The sequence below is a fragment of the Mobula birostris genome, chromosome 1 (genome assembly GCF_030028105.1).
Source record: "Mobula birostris isolate sMobBir1 chromosome 1, sMobBir1.hap1, whole genome shotgun sequence".
Classification (NCBI taxonomy): Eukaryota; Metazoa; Chordata; class Chondrichthyes; order Myliobatiformes; family Myliobatidae; genus Mobula; species Mobula birostris.
In genome coordinates this window covers 251,210,016-251,227,953 of record NC_092370.1, presented here as the reverse complement: position 1 = coordinate 251,227,953, position 17,938 = coordinate 251,210,016, and the positions used below count along the sequence as shown (strand labels likewise).

Sequence of the window (17,938 nt, the reverse complement as noted above, 5' to 3'; positions counted from 1 at the left end):
CTGAATGGGCAATAAGACCATAAGATATTGGAGAAGAATGAGGCCATTTGGCCCATTGAGTCTGTTCTGCCATTTCATCATGGCTGATACATTTTGTCTCTCAGCTCGAATCTCCTGCCTGCTCCCCGTATCCCTTCATGCCCTGACTAATCAAGAATCTGTAAACCTCTGCCTTAAATATACCCAATGACTTGGCCTCAACAGTCACCTGTGGCAACAAATTCCACAGATTCACCACCCTCTGGCTAAAGAACCCGAGTACACTACCTCAGTGTTCTACTTGCTCTCTTTTTGCACGACTTACTTCAATTTTTAATATATATTTCTTATTGTAACCTATAGTTTCTTTTTTTAATTATGTATGGCAGTGTACTGCTACCGCAAAACAAATTTCACAACATATGCTAGTGATATTAAACCTGATTCTGATGCCTGTGCTTCAGTGCATGAACTATTTTAATACTTCATTCTTTTGCACAGATGCCTTGACTGTGGAGCTATTCTTGAAGAATATGATGAAGAAACATTGGGACTGGCTATTGTAGTTCTTTCGACGTTCACGCACTTGAGTCCAGACTTAGCAGCCCCTTTACTGCTAGATATACTGCAGTCCGTAGGAAGGTAATAAAAACATACATAGAACATAGACATTTACAGCACGTTACAGGCCCTTCAGCCCACAATGTTGTGCCAACCATGTAACCTACTCCAGAAACTGCCTAGAATTTCTCTAGCGCATAGCCTTCTATTTTTCTAAAGACCCTATTGTATCCACTTCCACCCCTGCTGCTGGCAGTGCATTCCACGTACCCACCACTATCTGTGTGAAAAACTTACCCCTGACATCCCCTCAGTACCTATTTCTAAGCACCTTAAAACCACACCTCCTTGTGTTAGCCATTTCAGCCCAGGGAAAAAGCCTCTGACTATCCACACAATCAATGCCCCTCATCATCTTATACACCTCTATTAGGTCACCTCTCATCCTCCGTCGCTCCAAGGAGAAAAGACCAAGTTCACTCAACCTATTCTCATAAGGTACGCCTTCCAATCCAGGCAACATCCTTGTAAATCTTCTCTGCGCTCTCTCTATAGTATCCCAATCCTTCCTGTACTCCAAGTGGGGTCTGACCAAGGTCTTATATAGCTGTAACATTACCTCACGGCTCTTGAACTCAATCCCACGGTTGATGAATGCCAACACACCATGTCTTCAAGAACACTGTCTATCTGCGCAGCAGCTTTGAGTGCCCTACATGCACCCCAAGAACTCTCAGATCCTCCACACTGCCAGGAGTCTTCCCATTAATATGATATTCTGTCTTCAAATGTGATCTACTATCATTAGGACATCTTCATTACCCATCTCATTTAAAATACATTCAATGTTAGCTGCATTGGTGAAATTTTAGCAAACCAACACTGTTGCTCTTCTCCAGCATTTTATCTGAATTCATGTCTTCTAGACAAACAACATTAATGACTCAGTTAAATTAATAATCAGTCATTAAGTAACTTATCATTTTTTCCATTTCAGACTAGCATCCAGCAGTCTTTTTTCTGGCCAAGCAGAAAGGTATTTACAAGAATTTGCTCTTCATCTCATGTCCTTGATATTTATTACTTATTTATTTACAGTGTCTATGAAAAGTATTCACCCCACTTGGAAGTTTTTATGTTTAATTTTTTTAAAACATTGAATCACAGTGGATTTCATTTGACTTTAAATGATCTAAATTAATTACGAACATAAAATACAAAATAATTGATTGCATAAGTTTTCATTGCCCTTAACATGACACACAATTCGGAGCAAAAAGGCTGTGAGTGAACAGCTGATTTTTGGAGCCAGGGCAGTTTTTACCACTTGGGGTAAAAGAGAGGCAAGACTGCGCAGGCGCCAGTACAGCGCGAAAGGTTTAAAAAGAAGCCCACCATATCCAGCGGGTAGCGTTCAGAGTGGGCAGCGGAGTGAGAGGCAGCAGAGTGATAGGGCTTTTGCTCAACGGGCTTAGGCGGTAACGGGATGAGGCGAGGTAGGTTTACCGGTGTTATTTGCCAAAAGGAGGAAGTATGAGTGTGAGGCCAATTCTCTGTGCTCGGTGTCAGATGTGGGAGGTCTTGGGAGTCTCCCAGCCTCCCGGACTGCCATATCTGCACCAGGTGTGTCGAGCTTCAGCTCCTAAGAGACCGAGTTAGGGAACTGGAGATGCAGCTCGATGACCTTTGCCTGGTCAGGGAGAGCGAGGAGGTGATAGAAATGAGTTATAGGCAGGTGGTCACACCGGGGCCACGGGAGACAGACAAGTGGGTCAGAGTCAGGAGGGGGGAGGGGAAGAGCCAGGTATTAGAGAGTACCCCTGTGGCTGTACCCCTCGACAATAAGTACTCCTGTTTGAGTACTGTTGCGGGGTGGGGGGTGGGAACCTACCTGGGGGAAGCGACAGTAGCTGTGCCTCTGGCACAGAGTCTGGCCCTGTGGCTCAAAGGGTAGGGAAAGGAAGAGGAAGGCAGTAGTGATAGGGGACTCTATAGTTAGGGCGTCAGTCAGGCGATTCTGTGGATACAGGAAAGAAACTCGGAATGTAGTTTGCCTCCCAGGTGCCAGGGTCCAGGATGTTTCAGATCGTGTCCAAGATATCCTGCAGTGGGAAGGAGAACAGCCAGAGGTCGTGGTACATATTGGTACCAATGACATAGGTAGGAAAAGGGAAGAGGTCCTGATAAAAAGGGTACAGGGAGTTAGGAAGGAAGTTGAGAAGCAGGACCACAAACGTAGTAATCTCGGGATTACTGCCTGTGTCACGCGACAGTGAGAATAGGAATAGAATGAGGTGGAGGATAAATGCGTGGCTGAGGAATTGGAGCAGGGGCAGGGATTCAGATTTTTGGATCATTGGGACCTCTTCTGGGGCAGGTGTGACCTGTACAAAAAGGACGGGTTGCACTTGAATCCCAGGGGGACCAATAGCCTGGCGGGGAGGTTTGCTAAGGCTACCGGGGTGAGTTTAAACTAGAATTGTTGGGGGTGGGAACCGTACTGAAGAGACTGGGGAAGAGGAGGTTGACTCACAAATAGAAAAAAAGCTTGTAGGCGGTGCGAGAATAAGGATAGGCAGGTGATAGAGAAGGTTTGAGATGCGTCTATTTTAATGCAAGGAATGTTGTGAGCAAAGCCAAAGAGCTTAGAGCATGGATCAGTACTTGGAGATATGATGTGGTGGCCATTAAGGAGACTTGGATGGCTCAGGGACAGGAATGGTTACTTCAAGTGCCGGGTTTTAGATGTTTCAGAAAGGACAGGGAGGGAGACAAAAGAGGTGGGGGCATGGCACTGTTGATCAGAGATAGTGTCACGGCTGCAGAAAAGGTGGACGCCATGGAGGGATTGTCTACGGAGTCTCTGTGGGTGGAGGTTAGGGACAGGAAGGGGTGAATAACTTTACTGGGTGATTTTTATAGGCCGCTCAGTAGTAACGGGGATATCAAGGAGCAAATAGGGAAACAGATCCTGGAAAGGTGTAATAATCGCAGAGTTGTCGTGATGGGAGATTTTAATTTCCCAAATATCGATTGGCCTCTCCCTAGAGCAAGGGCTTTAGATGGGGTGGAGTTTGTGTTCAGGAAGGTTTCTTGACACAATATGTAGATAAGCCTACAAGAGGAGAGGCTGTACTTGATTTGGTATTGGGAAATGAACCTGGTCAGGTGTCAGATCTCTCAGTGGGAGAGCATTTTGGAGATAGTGGTCATAATTCTATTTCCTTTACAATAGCATTGGAGAGAAATAGGAACAGACAAGTTAGAAAAGTGTTTAATTGGAGTAATGAGAATTATGAGGCTATCAGGCAGGAAATTGGAAGCTTAAAATGGAAACAGATGTTCTTAGGGAAATGTACGGAAGAAATGTGGCAAATATTCAGGGGATATTTGTGTGGAGTTCTGCATAGGTATGTTCCAATGAGACAGGGGAGTTACGGTAGGGTGCAGGAACCATGGTGTACAAAGGCTGTAATAAATCTAGTCAAGAAGAAAAGAAAAGGTTCAGAGAGCTAGGTAATGTTAGAGATAGAACATAGAATAGTACAGCATAGTACAGGCCCTTTGGCCCACAGTATTGTGCCAACCCTCAAACCCTGCCTCCCATATATCCCCCCCCCCTTAAGATAATAAGGCTAACAGGAAGGAGCTTAAGAAGGAAATTAGGAGAGCCAGAAGGGGCCATGAGAAGACCTTGGCGGGCAGGATTAAGGAAAACCCCAAGGCATTCCACAAGTATGTGAAGAGCAAGAGGATAAGACGTGAAAGAATAAGACCTATCAAGTGTGATAGTGGGAAAGTGTGTATGGAACCAGAGGAAATAGCAGAGGTACTTAATGAATACTTTACTTCAGTATTCACTATGGAAAAGGATCTTGGTGATTGTAGTGATGACTTGCAGCAGACTGAAAAGCTTGAGCATGTAGATATTAAGAAAGAGGATATGTTGGAGCTTTTGGAAAGCATCAAGTTGGATAAGTCACTGGGACCGGATGAAATGTACCTCAGGCTACTGTGGGAGGTGAAGGAGGAGATTGCTGAGCCTTTGGCGATGATCTTTGCATCATCAATGGGGACGGGAGAGGTTCCAGAGGATTGGAGGGTTGCGGATGTTGTTCCTTTGTTCAAGAAAGGGAGTACAGATAGCTCAGGAAATTATAGACTGGTGAGTCTTACCTCAGTGGTTGGTAAGTTGATGGAGAAAATCATGAGAGGCAGGATTTATGAATATTTGGAGAGGTATAATATGATTAGGAATAGTCAGCGTGGCTTTGTCAAAGGCAGGTCATGCCTTATGAGCCTGACTGAATTTTTTGAGGATGTGATGAAACACATTGATGAAGGAAGAGCAGTGGAACTTGTGTATATGGATTTCAGCAAGGCATTTGATAAAGTAGCCCATGCAAGGCTTATTGAGAAAGTAAGGAGGCATGGGATCCAAGGGGACATTGCTTTGTGGATCCAGAACTGGCTTGCCCACAGAAGGCAAAGAGTGGTTGTAGACAGGACATAATCTGCATGGAGGTCAGTGACCAGTGGTGTGCCTCAGGGATCTGTTCTGGGACCCTTACTCTTTGTGATTTTTATAAATGACCTGGATGAGGAAGTGGAGGGATGAGTTAGTAAGTTTGCTGATGACACAAAGGTAGGAGGTGTTGTGGATAGTGTGGAGGGCTGTCAGAGGTTACAGCGGGACGTTGATAGGATGCAAAACTGGGCTGAGAAGTGGCAGATGGAGTTCAACCGAGATAAGTGTGAAGTGGTTTATTTTGGTAGGTCAAATATGATGGCAGAATATAGTATTAATGGTAAGACTCTTGGCAGTGTGGAGGATCAGAGGGATCTTGGGGTCTGAGTCCATAGGACGTTCAAAGCAACTGTGCAGGTTGACTCTGTGGTTAAGAAGGCATACGATGTATTGGCCTTCATTAATCGTAGAATTGAATTTAGGAGCCAAGAGGTAATGTTGCAGCTATATCAGACCCTAGTCAGACCCTACTTGCAGTACTGTGCTAAGTTCTGGTTGCCTCACTACAGGAAGGATGTGGAAGCTATAGAAAGGGTGCAGAGCAGATTTACAAAGATGTTGCCTGCATTGGGGAGCATGCCGTATGAGAATGGGTTGAGTGAACTCGGCCTTTTCTCCTTGGAGTGATGGAGGATGAGAGGTGACCTGTTAGAGGTGTGTAAGATGATGAGAGGCATTAATCGTGTGGATTTTTCCCAGGGCTGAAATGGTTGCCACAAGAAGACACAGATTTAAGGTGCTTGGGAGTAGGTACAGAGGAGATGTCAGGGGTAAGTTTTTTACTTAGAGAGTGATGAGTGTGTGGAATGGGCTGCCGGCAATGGTGGTGGAGGCGGATCCGATAGGGTCTTTTAAGAGACTTTTAGATAGGAACATGGAGCTTAGAAAAATAGAGGGCTATAGGTAAGCCTAGTAATTTCTAAGGTAGGGACATGTTCGGCACAACTTTGTGGGCTGAAGGGCCTGTATTGTGCTGTAGGTTTTCTATGTTTTTACACCAAATCATCACTGGCACAGAAAATTGGCTTTAGAAGTCACATAATAAGTTAAATAGAGATCTGTTTTGGAGAGCTGTGTGCAGTGAAGGTGTTTCAATCGATTGCAATAAAAATACACCTGTATCTGGAAGGTCCAACTGCTGGTGAGTCAGTATCCTGGCGAAAACTACACCATGAAAACAAAAGAACACTCCAAACAACTCCGTGGAAAGGTTATTGAAAAGCAGAAGTCAGGAGATTGGTACGAGAAAATTTCCAAAATACTGAATATCCCTTAGAGTACAGTGAAGTCAAGAAATGGAAAGAGTGTGACATGGCTGTAAATCTGACTAGTACAGTCTGTCCTAAAAAACTTAGTAACAGTGGAAGAAGGGGACTAGTGAGGGAGGCCAGGAAGAGGCCTATGACAGCTCTGGAGGAGTTAGAAGTTTCAGTGGCTGAGGTGGGAGAGATTGTGCATACAACAACTGTTGCCCAGGTGCTTCCCCAGTCACAGCTTTATGGGAGAGTGGAAAAGAGAAAGCCACTGTTGAAAAAAAAACTCACAAGAAATATCAATAGAGTTTGCCAGAAGGCATGTGGGAGACCCTGAAGTTAGCTGGAACAGGTTTTATGGTCTGATGAAAGCAAAATTGAGCTTTTTGGCCATCAAACTAAAGGCTATGTTTGGCATAAGGCAAACACCACACATTATCAAAAACACACCATCCCTACTGTGAAGCATGGTGGTGTCTACATCATTCTGTGGGGATGGTTCACTGCAGCAGGCCCTGGAAGGCTTGTGAAGGTAGAGGGTAAAGTGAATGCAGCAAAATGCAGGGAAATCCTGGAGGAAAACCTGATGCACGCTGCAAAAGAATTATGATGTGTATGATGTGGATGAAGATTTGTCTTCCAGTAAGACAATGATCCCAAGCATAAAGCCAAAGCTACACAGGAATGGCTTAAAAACAACAAAGTTAATTTCCTAGAGTGGCCAAATCAGACTCCAAACCTCAATCCAAATGAGAATTTGTGGCTGGACTTGAAAAGGGCTGTTCACTCACGATCCCCATGCAATCTGACAGATCTTGAGCAGTTTTGTAAAGAAGAATGGGGAAAAATTGCAGTGTCCAGATGTACAAAGCTGATAGAGACTTATCCACACAGACTCAAGGTTGTAATTGCTGCCAAAGGTGCATCTACTAAATACTGACTTGAAGGGGTTAGTAATTATTTTGTGTTTAATAATTGCAATAAATTTAGACCAATCTGTATTGTTACGGAATGTAACGTTTTAGAAACAAACCAGCAGCAACAGATTTCACACTGAGTCAGGTTTTAATGTTAAGACCACTATCTTTATTAGTATTTACTTATAATATAGTAACTCAACCAAGATAAACAAAAGTTAACAGTGTTATGTGTATGTATGTGTGTAAATATAGCTCCCAAACTATTGAGTTTGGGGGAACAAGGCTTAGAGTCTTGAGATGGTAAAGTAGGAAAGTTCAGTAATCCACGAAATAAATGACGGGAGAGAGATATTTGTATTCCATGTTGTAATGGAGAGGGAAGGTAAGTATGAAGTATTCCACAAGTTCCACATCAGGTAAAATGTGATAACAGTCGCCGTAGATCTTGTCCGTTGTGACGTTCCAAATCCACAGACGAATTATCACCAACAGTGACCTGTCACAGGAATATCATCTTCCAGTGGTTACCACACAACATACCCAGGCAAGGGCTACACAAGTGGTCCCACAAGATATCCCCAAAATCCACTCCTATGTACTATACAAATGACAGTCACCATTCGTTGTGCACTGTATGCCAATGTTTAACCCAATCTTTTGGGCTTAAAAGAGTTCCAAACCATCATAATCCCGACAGCTAGTCTCCTTTCTCTCTCTACTACGACTGAAGGTCTCTCTCTCTCTCTCTGTCTATGTAAAATCTGAAGCAAATTCCTTCAGACTGTGACTGACGTCATAGTCCCACCTCACTCAGGCACCTCAAGCGACAGTCCACAGCAAACGAAATCTATCGGTTCGTAACAGTAGAAATTAGCTTTCACTTTGGCACAGAAGAGTCTTTTCTGTTGATCTGTGTCAAAAAAGAACAAATTAAATCACTAATTCAATATTGACTTTCAATTTCCTCTTCTAATTCAGAATATTTCTGGTGTTTTACTGACTTCTCTGTTTTATGTGTATTTGGAATGGCTGTATCTATTAAGTAAGTTGTTCTTGCTTATTTATCCTGTAATATTATAACCAGGTGGTTATTATTATTATTTCTTTTTTTGTTTTTTGTATTTGCTCAGTTTGTTATATTTTGCAGACTGTTTGTCTATCCTGTTGGGTGCAGTCTTTCATTGACTCTGTTGTGTTTCTTGTATTTATTATGAATGTCCGCAAGAACATGAACTGTATATAGTGACATATGTGTTTTGATAATAGATTTTCTTTGAACTTTGAATTGCTTCTTCTTCTTCAATCTTTTTATTAATTTCAAAATAAAGAAACAAAACAGCAATAATACAAATAGTAGGAGATATATTGTTACACTTAAAAAAAGTAATTGCAAAACCAAATAGTGTAAATTAACAAAACTCCCAGTCATGTAGAACTAACAACGGATAATACAAAGCAAAAAAAAACTGGAAAAAAAATCATGAAAAAGAAAAAAACAAAACAAAAAAAAAGCAAACCCCATCCCCAAAGAAAAACAAAGTTAATCAACTAAACTAAAAGACTTGGGCAAAGCTAACAACTTAAAAATGGAAAAGAAGAGAACCTTAGTGTCGATGACTCCATTCCCCTCCAACAACAGTGCAGAGAGATAAAACAAGTTTGGAAATGATCAAATTACATCAAATGAAAATGCTGAATGAATGGCCTCCAAGTTTTTTCAAACTTAATGGAAGGGTCATAAACCGCACTTCTAATTTTCTCCAAATTCAAACACACCATAGTTTGTGAAAACCAATGAAATCCATTAGGAGGGTTAATCTCTTTCCAATTCAACAAAATGGACCTTCTAGCCATTAAAGTAAGAAATGCAATCATCCTTCGTGATGAAGAGGTTAAATTATTTAAGTCTATCATTGGTAGTCCAAAGATAGCAGTAATTGGATGAGGTTGTAAGTCTATATTTAGGACCGTTGAAATAATATCAAAAATATCTTTCCAATATTTCTCCAACAAGGGACATGACCAAAACATGTGGGTTAAAGAAGCTATCTTGAAATGACATCTGTCACATATTGGATTAATATAAGAGTAATAACGAGATAGTTTATCTTTGGACATATGAGTCCTGTGCACTACTTTAAACTGTATCAACCTATGCTTAGCACATACAGAGGATGAATTCACCAACTGAAGAATTTTTTCCCATTTTTCAGTTGGTATATTAATCTCAAGTTCTCTTTCCCAGTCAGCTTTAATTTTATTAGAAGCATCAGGACATAAATTCATAATTATATTATATATAATTGCTACTACAATTTTCTGAGAGAGATTTAAATCTAAGATTTTTTCCAAAGTGTCCATTGGATATGGGTGTGGAAAATTAGGGGAGACAGTAATTAAAAAGTTTCTAATCTGTAGATATCTAAAAAAGTGAGATCTGGGTAAGTTATATTTATTAGAGAGTTGATCAAAAGACATAAAACAATTATCCAAAAATAAATCGCGAAAAGATATTATACCTTTGGTTTTCCAATCAAAATAAGCTTGATCCATCGTGGAAGGTTGAAAAAGAAAATTTGATATAATGGGACTTGCTAGAATAAATTGATTAAACCCAAAAAATCTTCGGAATTGAAACCATATACGTAAAGTATGCTTAACTATTGGGTTGTTCATTTGTTTATACGATTTAAAAGAAGTAAAAGGAAGTAAAGTTCCTAAAATCGAACCCAAGGAAAACCCTTGTAATGAATTGGATTCAAGATTTACCCAATGAGGGTTTAAAGATACATCCAAATCTCGTAACCAAAATTTTAAATATCGAATATTAATTGCCCAATAATAGAATCTAAAATTCGGGAAGGCGAGCCCCCCCTCCTTTTTAGATTTTTGTAAATACCTTTTACCTAACCTAGGATTTTTATTCTGCCAAATATATGAGGAAATTTTTGAATCTACGTTATCAAAAAAAGATTTTGGGATAAAAGTTGGAACCGATTGGAATATATACAAAAATTTGGGCAAAATGATCATCTTAATAGCATTAATCCGACCAATCAAAGACAAAGAGATTGGCGACCATTTGGTAAATAAAAGTTTAATCTGATCAATTAAAGGTAAAAAATTAGCTTTAAATAAATCTTTATTTTTTTTGTAATTGTTATCCCTAAATATATAAATGAATCGGTAACCAATTTAAATGGTAAACGTCCATAAATAGGTACATGCTTATTTAAAGGGAATAATTCACTCTTATTAAGATTCAATTTGTAACCAGAGAAGTTACTAAATTGAGCCAACAGACCTAGGATAGCAGGAATTGACTTCTCCGGGTTAGAAATATATAACAACAAATCATCTGCATATAATGATAATTTATGTATTTCGTTTCCATGGGTAATACCAACAATATTTGGCGAGTCACGAATAGCAATTGCTAAAGGTTCAAGAGCAATATTGAATAGTAAAGGACTAAGAGGGCAACCTTGCCTAGTACCACGAAAAAGTCGAAAAAAAGATCTATAATTATTTGTACAAACCGAGGCTACCGGGGAGTAATATAACAATTTAATCCAAGATATAAATGTCAAATTAAAATTAAATTTCTCAAGAACATTAAATAAATAAGGCCATTCAACTCTGTCAAAGGCTTTCTCAGCATCTAATGAGATAATACATTCCGGGGTAGTAAGTGAGGGGGTATAAACAATATTCATTAACCTCCTAATATTAAAGGATGAATAGCGATTTTTAATAAATCCGGTTTGATCCATGGACATAATTTGAGTTAACACCTTCTCCAACCTAGTTGCTAGAATTTTTGAAAAAATTTTAGAGTCTACATTCAGAAGAGATATCGGTCTGTATGATGCACAATCAGTAGGATCTTTATTCTTTTTAAGAATTAAGGAAATAGAGGCTTCATAAAACGATTGTGGTAATTTACCTAAACTGATTGCTTCCTTGAATATTCTAGACAACTTAGAAGAAAGAATGGAGGAAAAAAATTTAAGAAATTCCACTGTAAACCCATCCGGACTGGGTGCTTTACTGGAATTCAATGATGAGATTGCAGTTATTATTTCTTCCTCTGAAATGGAAGTTTCTAATGATAAGCAATCTTCGGGTGATAGTTTCGGAAAACTCAATTTACTTAAAAAATCATGCGTGAAATTAGAATCATGAGGAAAATCAGAGTGATATAAAGAGGTATAAAATTCTTGAAAGGTTTGGTTTATCCCAGCATGATCAACTGTGAAAGTATCATCCTGTTTGCGAATCTTAGTAATTTGACGTTTAACCGAATCAAATTTCAAATGGTTAGCCAGTAATTTACCCGATTTATCTCGGCCTGAAACGTCGACTGCACCTCTTCCTACAGATGCTGCCTGGCCTGCTGCGTTCACCAGCAACTTTGATGTGTGTTGCTTGAATTTCCAGCATCTGCAGAATTCCTGTTGTTCTAGTTCTCATTAATTGATTTTCGATCGAGGATGTTAATAATAAGCTATGTTCCAATTGGAGTTCAACTCTGTGTTTGTACAGCTCCTTACTGGGAGAAATAGCATATTTTTTATCGACTTCTTTAATTTTATCAACCAACAGAAGTATTTCATTGTTAACACGTCTTTTCAAACCAGCCGAATAGGAAATAGTCTGACCATGGATATAAGCTTTAAAGGCGTCCCAAACAGTTCCATTGGAAACTTCTTCCGTAGTATTAGTTGAAAAGAAGAAGTCAATCTGCTCCTTTATAAATTTGACAAAGTCCAGATCTTGAAGCAAAATAGAGTTAAATCGCCATTGTCTGCTAGTACAAGAGGTATCCATTAACTTGATGGAAAGTTTCATTGGAGCAAGATCCGAAATAGCAATAATGTCATAATTACAATCAACTACATATGGAATCAAATGAGAGTCAATCAAGAAATAATCAGTTCGGGAAAAAGAACGATGAACATGTGAAAAAAAGGAGAATTCCTTATCATTTGGATGTAGAAATCTCCAAATTTCTGAAATCCCAGAATCCAACATAAAAGAGTTAATAATAGTAGCCGACTTATTCGGTAAAGCCGGACTACCTATGGATCTGCCCAACATGGGATTCAAACATAAATTAAAGTCACCGCCCATTAACTTTGAATTGCTTCTATTGCTTATAAAGTTTTCAATCTTGAAGCTGTAATACTTCATGTAGCTGTTTTAATTTCCTCTATTTATTTTGTATCTTAAGCAACCTCTGTATCTCTCTAAGAGCTAAGAGAGCAGTCAGATTGTGATCTTTGGTTTTCAGTTCGTCAGCTATACTGTGCTGCTATATCTAATGTGCTGCTTTCATCAGCTACGTAACTAGTGTAGGGGCCCAGGATGACTGGGTGACTGATATTTCCATGCTGCTATTACAGCTTGTGGCATGGAGTTCAGAGTTCAATTCCATTGTCATAGAAGCATAGAAAATAGGTGCAGGAGTAGGCCATTCGGCCCTTCGAGCCTGCACCGCCGTTCAGTATGATCATGGCTGATCATCCAACTCAGAACCCTGTACCAGCCTTCCCTCCATACCTCCTGATCCCTTTAGCCACAAGGGCCATATCTAACTCCCTCTTAAATATAGCCAATGAACTGGCCTCAACTGTTTCCTGTGGCAGAGAATTCCACAGATTCACCACTCTTTGTGTGAAGTTTTTCCTAATCTCGGTCCTAAAAGGCTTCCCCTTTATCCGCAAACTGTGACCTCTCGTTCTGGACTTCCCCAACATCGGGAACAATCTTCCTGCATCTAGCCTGTCCAATCCCTTTAGGATTTTATACGTTTCAATAAGATCCCCCCTCAATCTTCTAAAATCCAACGAATATAAGCCTAGTTGATCCAGTCTTTCATCATATGAAAGTCCTGCCACCCCAGGAATCAATCTGGTAAACCTTCTTTGTACTCCCTCTATGGCAAGGATCCTTTGTAATAAAGTTTGTATGTTTTTCCTGTATGCATGTGGGTTTCCTCCGGGTGTTCTGGTTTCCTCCCATAGTCCAAAGATGTACTGGTTAGTAGGTTAATCGGTCCATAAGACCGAATCTTCAGAAGAGGCTTCAGTATCCCAGTTTCCCTACAGACTCCTCTCCAGAAGTGTTTTGGGAACACCTAAAAACCACCATCCTGCAAACCTCTGAAGAAGTCCTAGGGTTTTCCACAAAGAAGAACAAGGAATGGTTTGATAAAAACAACCAGAAGATCCAAGAATTGCTGTCGAAGAAGAGATCTGCCCACCAGGCGCACCTTGCTCAGCCGTCTTGTCCTGGTAAGAAAGCAGCCTTCTGCCTTGTACACAGCAACCTCCAGCACAAGTTTCAAGAGATTCAGAACGTGTGGTGGACCAACCTCGCAAAGAGAACTCAGCTTTGCGCAGACACCGGTGACTACAGAGGGTTTTATGAAGCCCTGAGAGCGGTGTACGGCCCTTCGCACCAGGTCCAGACGGTCCTTGCACGGTGCAGACGGTCAGGCGCTCTTCACAGACAATGCGTCCATCCTGAACCAGTGGTCAGAACATTTCCAGACTCTCTTCAGCGCCAACCGTATGGTCCAAGACTCAGCAATTCATCGCATTCCCACAACAGCCAGAGAATCCAGAACTGGACAAGATTCCAACCCTAGAAGAGAGAGTCAAGGCCATAGAGCAGCTGAAAAGTGGCAAGGCAGCAGGAGTTGATGGAATCCTACCTGAGATTTGGAAGCATGGGGGCCCAGCGTTATACACCAAACTCCATGAGTTCTTTGTCTGCAGCTGGGAGCAAGGTGAACTACCACAGGACCTCCATGATGCAGTCATCATCGCCCTGTATAAGAACAAGGGGGAAAAGTCCGACTACTCCAACTACCGGCAGATAACTCTGCTCTCTATGCCAGGAAAAATCCTCACAAGAGTACTCCTGAACAGATTGGTGCCCATCATTGCAGAAGAACACCTCCCAGAGAGCCAGTGTGGCTTCAGAGCCAGCAGGAGCACCACCAACATGGTATCTGTTCTCAGGCAGCTCCAAGAGAAATGTAGGGAACAGAACAAGGGATTGTACGTGACGTTTGTCGACCTTACGAAAGCATTCGACACTGTGAGCAGGGAAGGTCTGTGGCAAATCATGGAACGACTGGGATGTCCCCCAAAGTTCCACAGCATGGACATCCAGCTACATGAAGATCAGCGTGGCCAAGTCAGACACAATGACCTCTCAGAACCCTTCCCAATAAACAACAGAGTAAAGCAAGGCTGTGTCCTCGTGCCAACTCTCTTCACCATCTTCTTCAGCATAATGCTCGAAAGGGCCACTGAAGACCCTGATGACGAGGACGGTGTTTACGTCCGATACCACACCGATGGCAGCTTGTTCAACCTGAGGCGATTACGGTCCCACACCAAGACACTGGAGCAGCTCATCCGAGAGCTACTCTTCACAGACGATGCTGCCCTTGTTGCCCACACAGGGACAGCTTTGCAGCGTATAACATCCTGCTTTGCAGAGGCTGCTGACCTCTTCAGACTGGAAGTCAACTTGAAGAAGACAGAAGTTCTCTATCAGCCCGCACCTTAGGAAGATTACCACCCTCCCTGCATCACCATCGGTGAGGTAGAGCTGAAGACAGTCTACCAGTTCAGCTACCTGGGGTGCACCATCTCGTCAAGATCGACAAAGAGATTGACAACAGACTGGCAAAGGCAAACAGCGCATTCGGCAGGCTGTACAAAAGAGTCTGGAACAACAAGCATTTGAAGAAAGGCACAAAGATCAGCGTGTACAGAGATGTTGTACTGACCACTCTCCTGTACGGCTCCGAGTCGCGGGTCACCTACCGTCACCACCTACGACTCCTTGAGCGCTTCCACCAGCGCTGCCTCTGCACCATCCTCAACATCCACTGGAGTGACCTCGTCACCAACATCGAAGTCCTGGAACAGGCGGAGGTCACCAGCATCGAGGCCATGCTGTTGAAGATGCAGCTGAGCTGGGCAGGGCATGTCTCCAGGATGGAGGATCATTGCCTGCCCAAGATTGTGCTGTATGGCAAACTCTCCACTGGCCACCGTGACAGATGGGCACTGAAGAAGAGGTACAAGGACTCTCTGATGAAATCCCTTGGTGCCTGTCACATTGACCATCGCCAGTGGTCTAATCTAGCCTCCGATCGCGAGGCCTGGCGACACACCATTCACTAATCTGTCTCCTCCTTCGAGGACGCACGCAGGGCTGGCATTGAGGACAAAAGGAGAAGGAGGAAGAACCGTGACACAGCAGCACCAAACCCAGAACAGAATTTCCCTTGCAGCCGCTGTGGCCGGACCTGCCTGTCCCGTATTGGCCTCGTCAGCCACCAGCGAGCCTGCAGCAGATGTGGGCAGCCCCCTTCCGAAATCTTCGTTCGCAAAGCCAAGCCATGATGAAGACCATAAGACAAAGGGGCAGAATTAGGCTATTTAGCCCATCGAGTCTGCTCCGCCATTCCATCATGGCTGATCCTGGATCCCACTCAACCCCATACACCTGCTCTCTCACCATATCCTTTGATGCCCTGACCGATCAGAAAATTGTCAACTTCTGCCTTAAATATACCCATGGACTTGGCCTGCACCACGGTCCTTAGCAGAGCATTCCACTGTTTCACGATTCTCTGGCTCAAAAATTCCTTCTTACCTCTATTCTGAAGCCTGTGATCAAACCTTCAAACTACCAGTCCACATCGATCGCCCTGATCAAACACCCCAGAGCACATCGATCACCCTGATCAAACTGATCAAACACCCCTGTCCACATCGATCATCCTGATCAACCTGATCAAATATCCCAGTCCATATCGATAACCCTGATCAAACCATTTAAACAGTCCAGTCCACATCGATCACCCGGATCAAACTGATTAAACACCCCAGTCCGTAGCGATAACCCTGATCAAACTGATTAAACACATTAGTCCGCATCGATCACCCTGATCAAACTGATCAAACACCCCAGTCCACATCGATTACCCTGATCAAACACCCCAGTTTGTATCGATCAACCTGATCAAACTGATCAAACACCCCAGTCCGCATCGATCGCCCTGATCAAACTGATCAAACACCCCAGTCTGTATCAATAACCCTGATCAAACCATTTAAACACCCCAGTCCACATTGATCACTGTGATCAACCTGATCAAACATCCCAGTCCAGATCGATCGCCCTGATCAAACCGTTTAAACACCCCAGTCCGTATTGATCACCCTGATCAAACTGATTAAACACATTAGTCTGCATCGATCACCCAGATCAAACTGTTTAAACACATTAGTCTGCATCGATCGCCCTGATCAAACTGATTAAACACCCCAGTCTGCATCAATCACCCTGGTGAAACTGATCAAACATCCCAGTCCACATCAATAACCCTGATCAAACTGATCAAACAACCCAGTCCGCATCGATCGCCCTGATCAAACACCCCAGTCCGCATGGATCGCCCTGCTCAAACTGTTCAAACACCCCAGTCCACATTGATCGCCCTGATCAAACTGATCAAACACGCCAGTCCGCTTCGATCGCCCTGGTCAAACACCCCAGTCCACATCGATCGCCCTGATCAAACACCCCAGTCTGCATCGATCGCCCTGATCAAACACCCCAGTCCGCATCGATTACCCTGATCAAACACCCCAGTCTGCATCGATCACCCTGATCAAACACCCCAGTCCGCATCGATCGCCCTGATCAAACTGTTCAAACACCCCAGTCCACATCGATCGCCCTGATGAAACTGATCAAACACCCCAGTCCGCATCGATCGCCCTGATCAAACACCCCAGTCCACATCGATCGCCCTGATCAAGCTGTTCAAACACCCCAGTCCACATCGATCGCCCTGATCAAACTGATCAAACACCCCAGTCCGCATCGATCGCCCTGGTCAAACACCCCAGTCCACATCGATCGCCCTGATCAAACACCCCAGTCCGCATCGATCACCCTGATCAAACACCCCAGTCTGCATCGATCGCCCTGATCAAACACCCCAGTCCGCATCGATCGCCCTGATCAAACTGTTCAAACACCCCAGTCCACATCGATTGCCCTGATCAAACTGATCAAACTGATCAAACACCCCAGTCCGCATCGATCGCCCTGATCAAACTGTTCAAACACCCCAGTCCACATCGATCGCCCTGAACAAACTGATCAAACACCCCAGTCTGCATCGATCGCCCTGATCAAACTGTTCAAACACCCCAGTCCGCATCGATCGCCCTGATCAAACACCCCAGTCTGCATCGATCGCCCTGGTCAAACACCCCAGTCTGCATCGATCGCCCTGGTCAAACACCCCAGTCCGCATCGATCGCCCTGATCAAACTGTTCAAACACCCCAGTCCACATCGATCGCCCTGATCAAACACCCCAGTCCGCATCGATCGCCCTGATCAAATACCCCAGTCCGCATCGATCACCCTGATCAAACACCCCAGTCTGCATCGATCACCCTGATCAAACACCCCAGTCCGCATCGCTCCCCCTGATCAAACTGTTCAAACACCCCAGTCCACATCGATCGCCCTGATCAAGCTGATCAAACACCCCAGTCCGCATCGGTCGCCCTGATCAAACACCCCAGTCCACATCGATCGCCCTGATCAAACTGTTCAAACACCCCAGTCCACATCGATCGCCCTGATCAA

At 43.1% G+C, this 17,938-nt stretch overlaps 1 protein-coding gene across 1 annotated transcript in view; it reads left to right on the top strand.

The window, feature by feature from the left end:
- LOC140194116 (protein unc-79 homolog) overlaps window positions 1-17,938 on the top strand; it is a 338,541-nt gene that overhangs the window by 190,140 nt on the left and 130,463 nt on the right. The window contains exons 32-33 of the mRNA XM_072251578.1: window positions 481-621; window positions 1,538-1,576. Coding sequence (XP_072107679.1) covers window positions 481-621; window positions 1,538-1,576 — 180 coding nt within the window. The remainder of the gene's footprint in view (window positions 1-480; window positions 622-1,537; window positions 1,577-17,938) is intronic.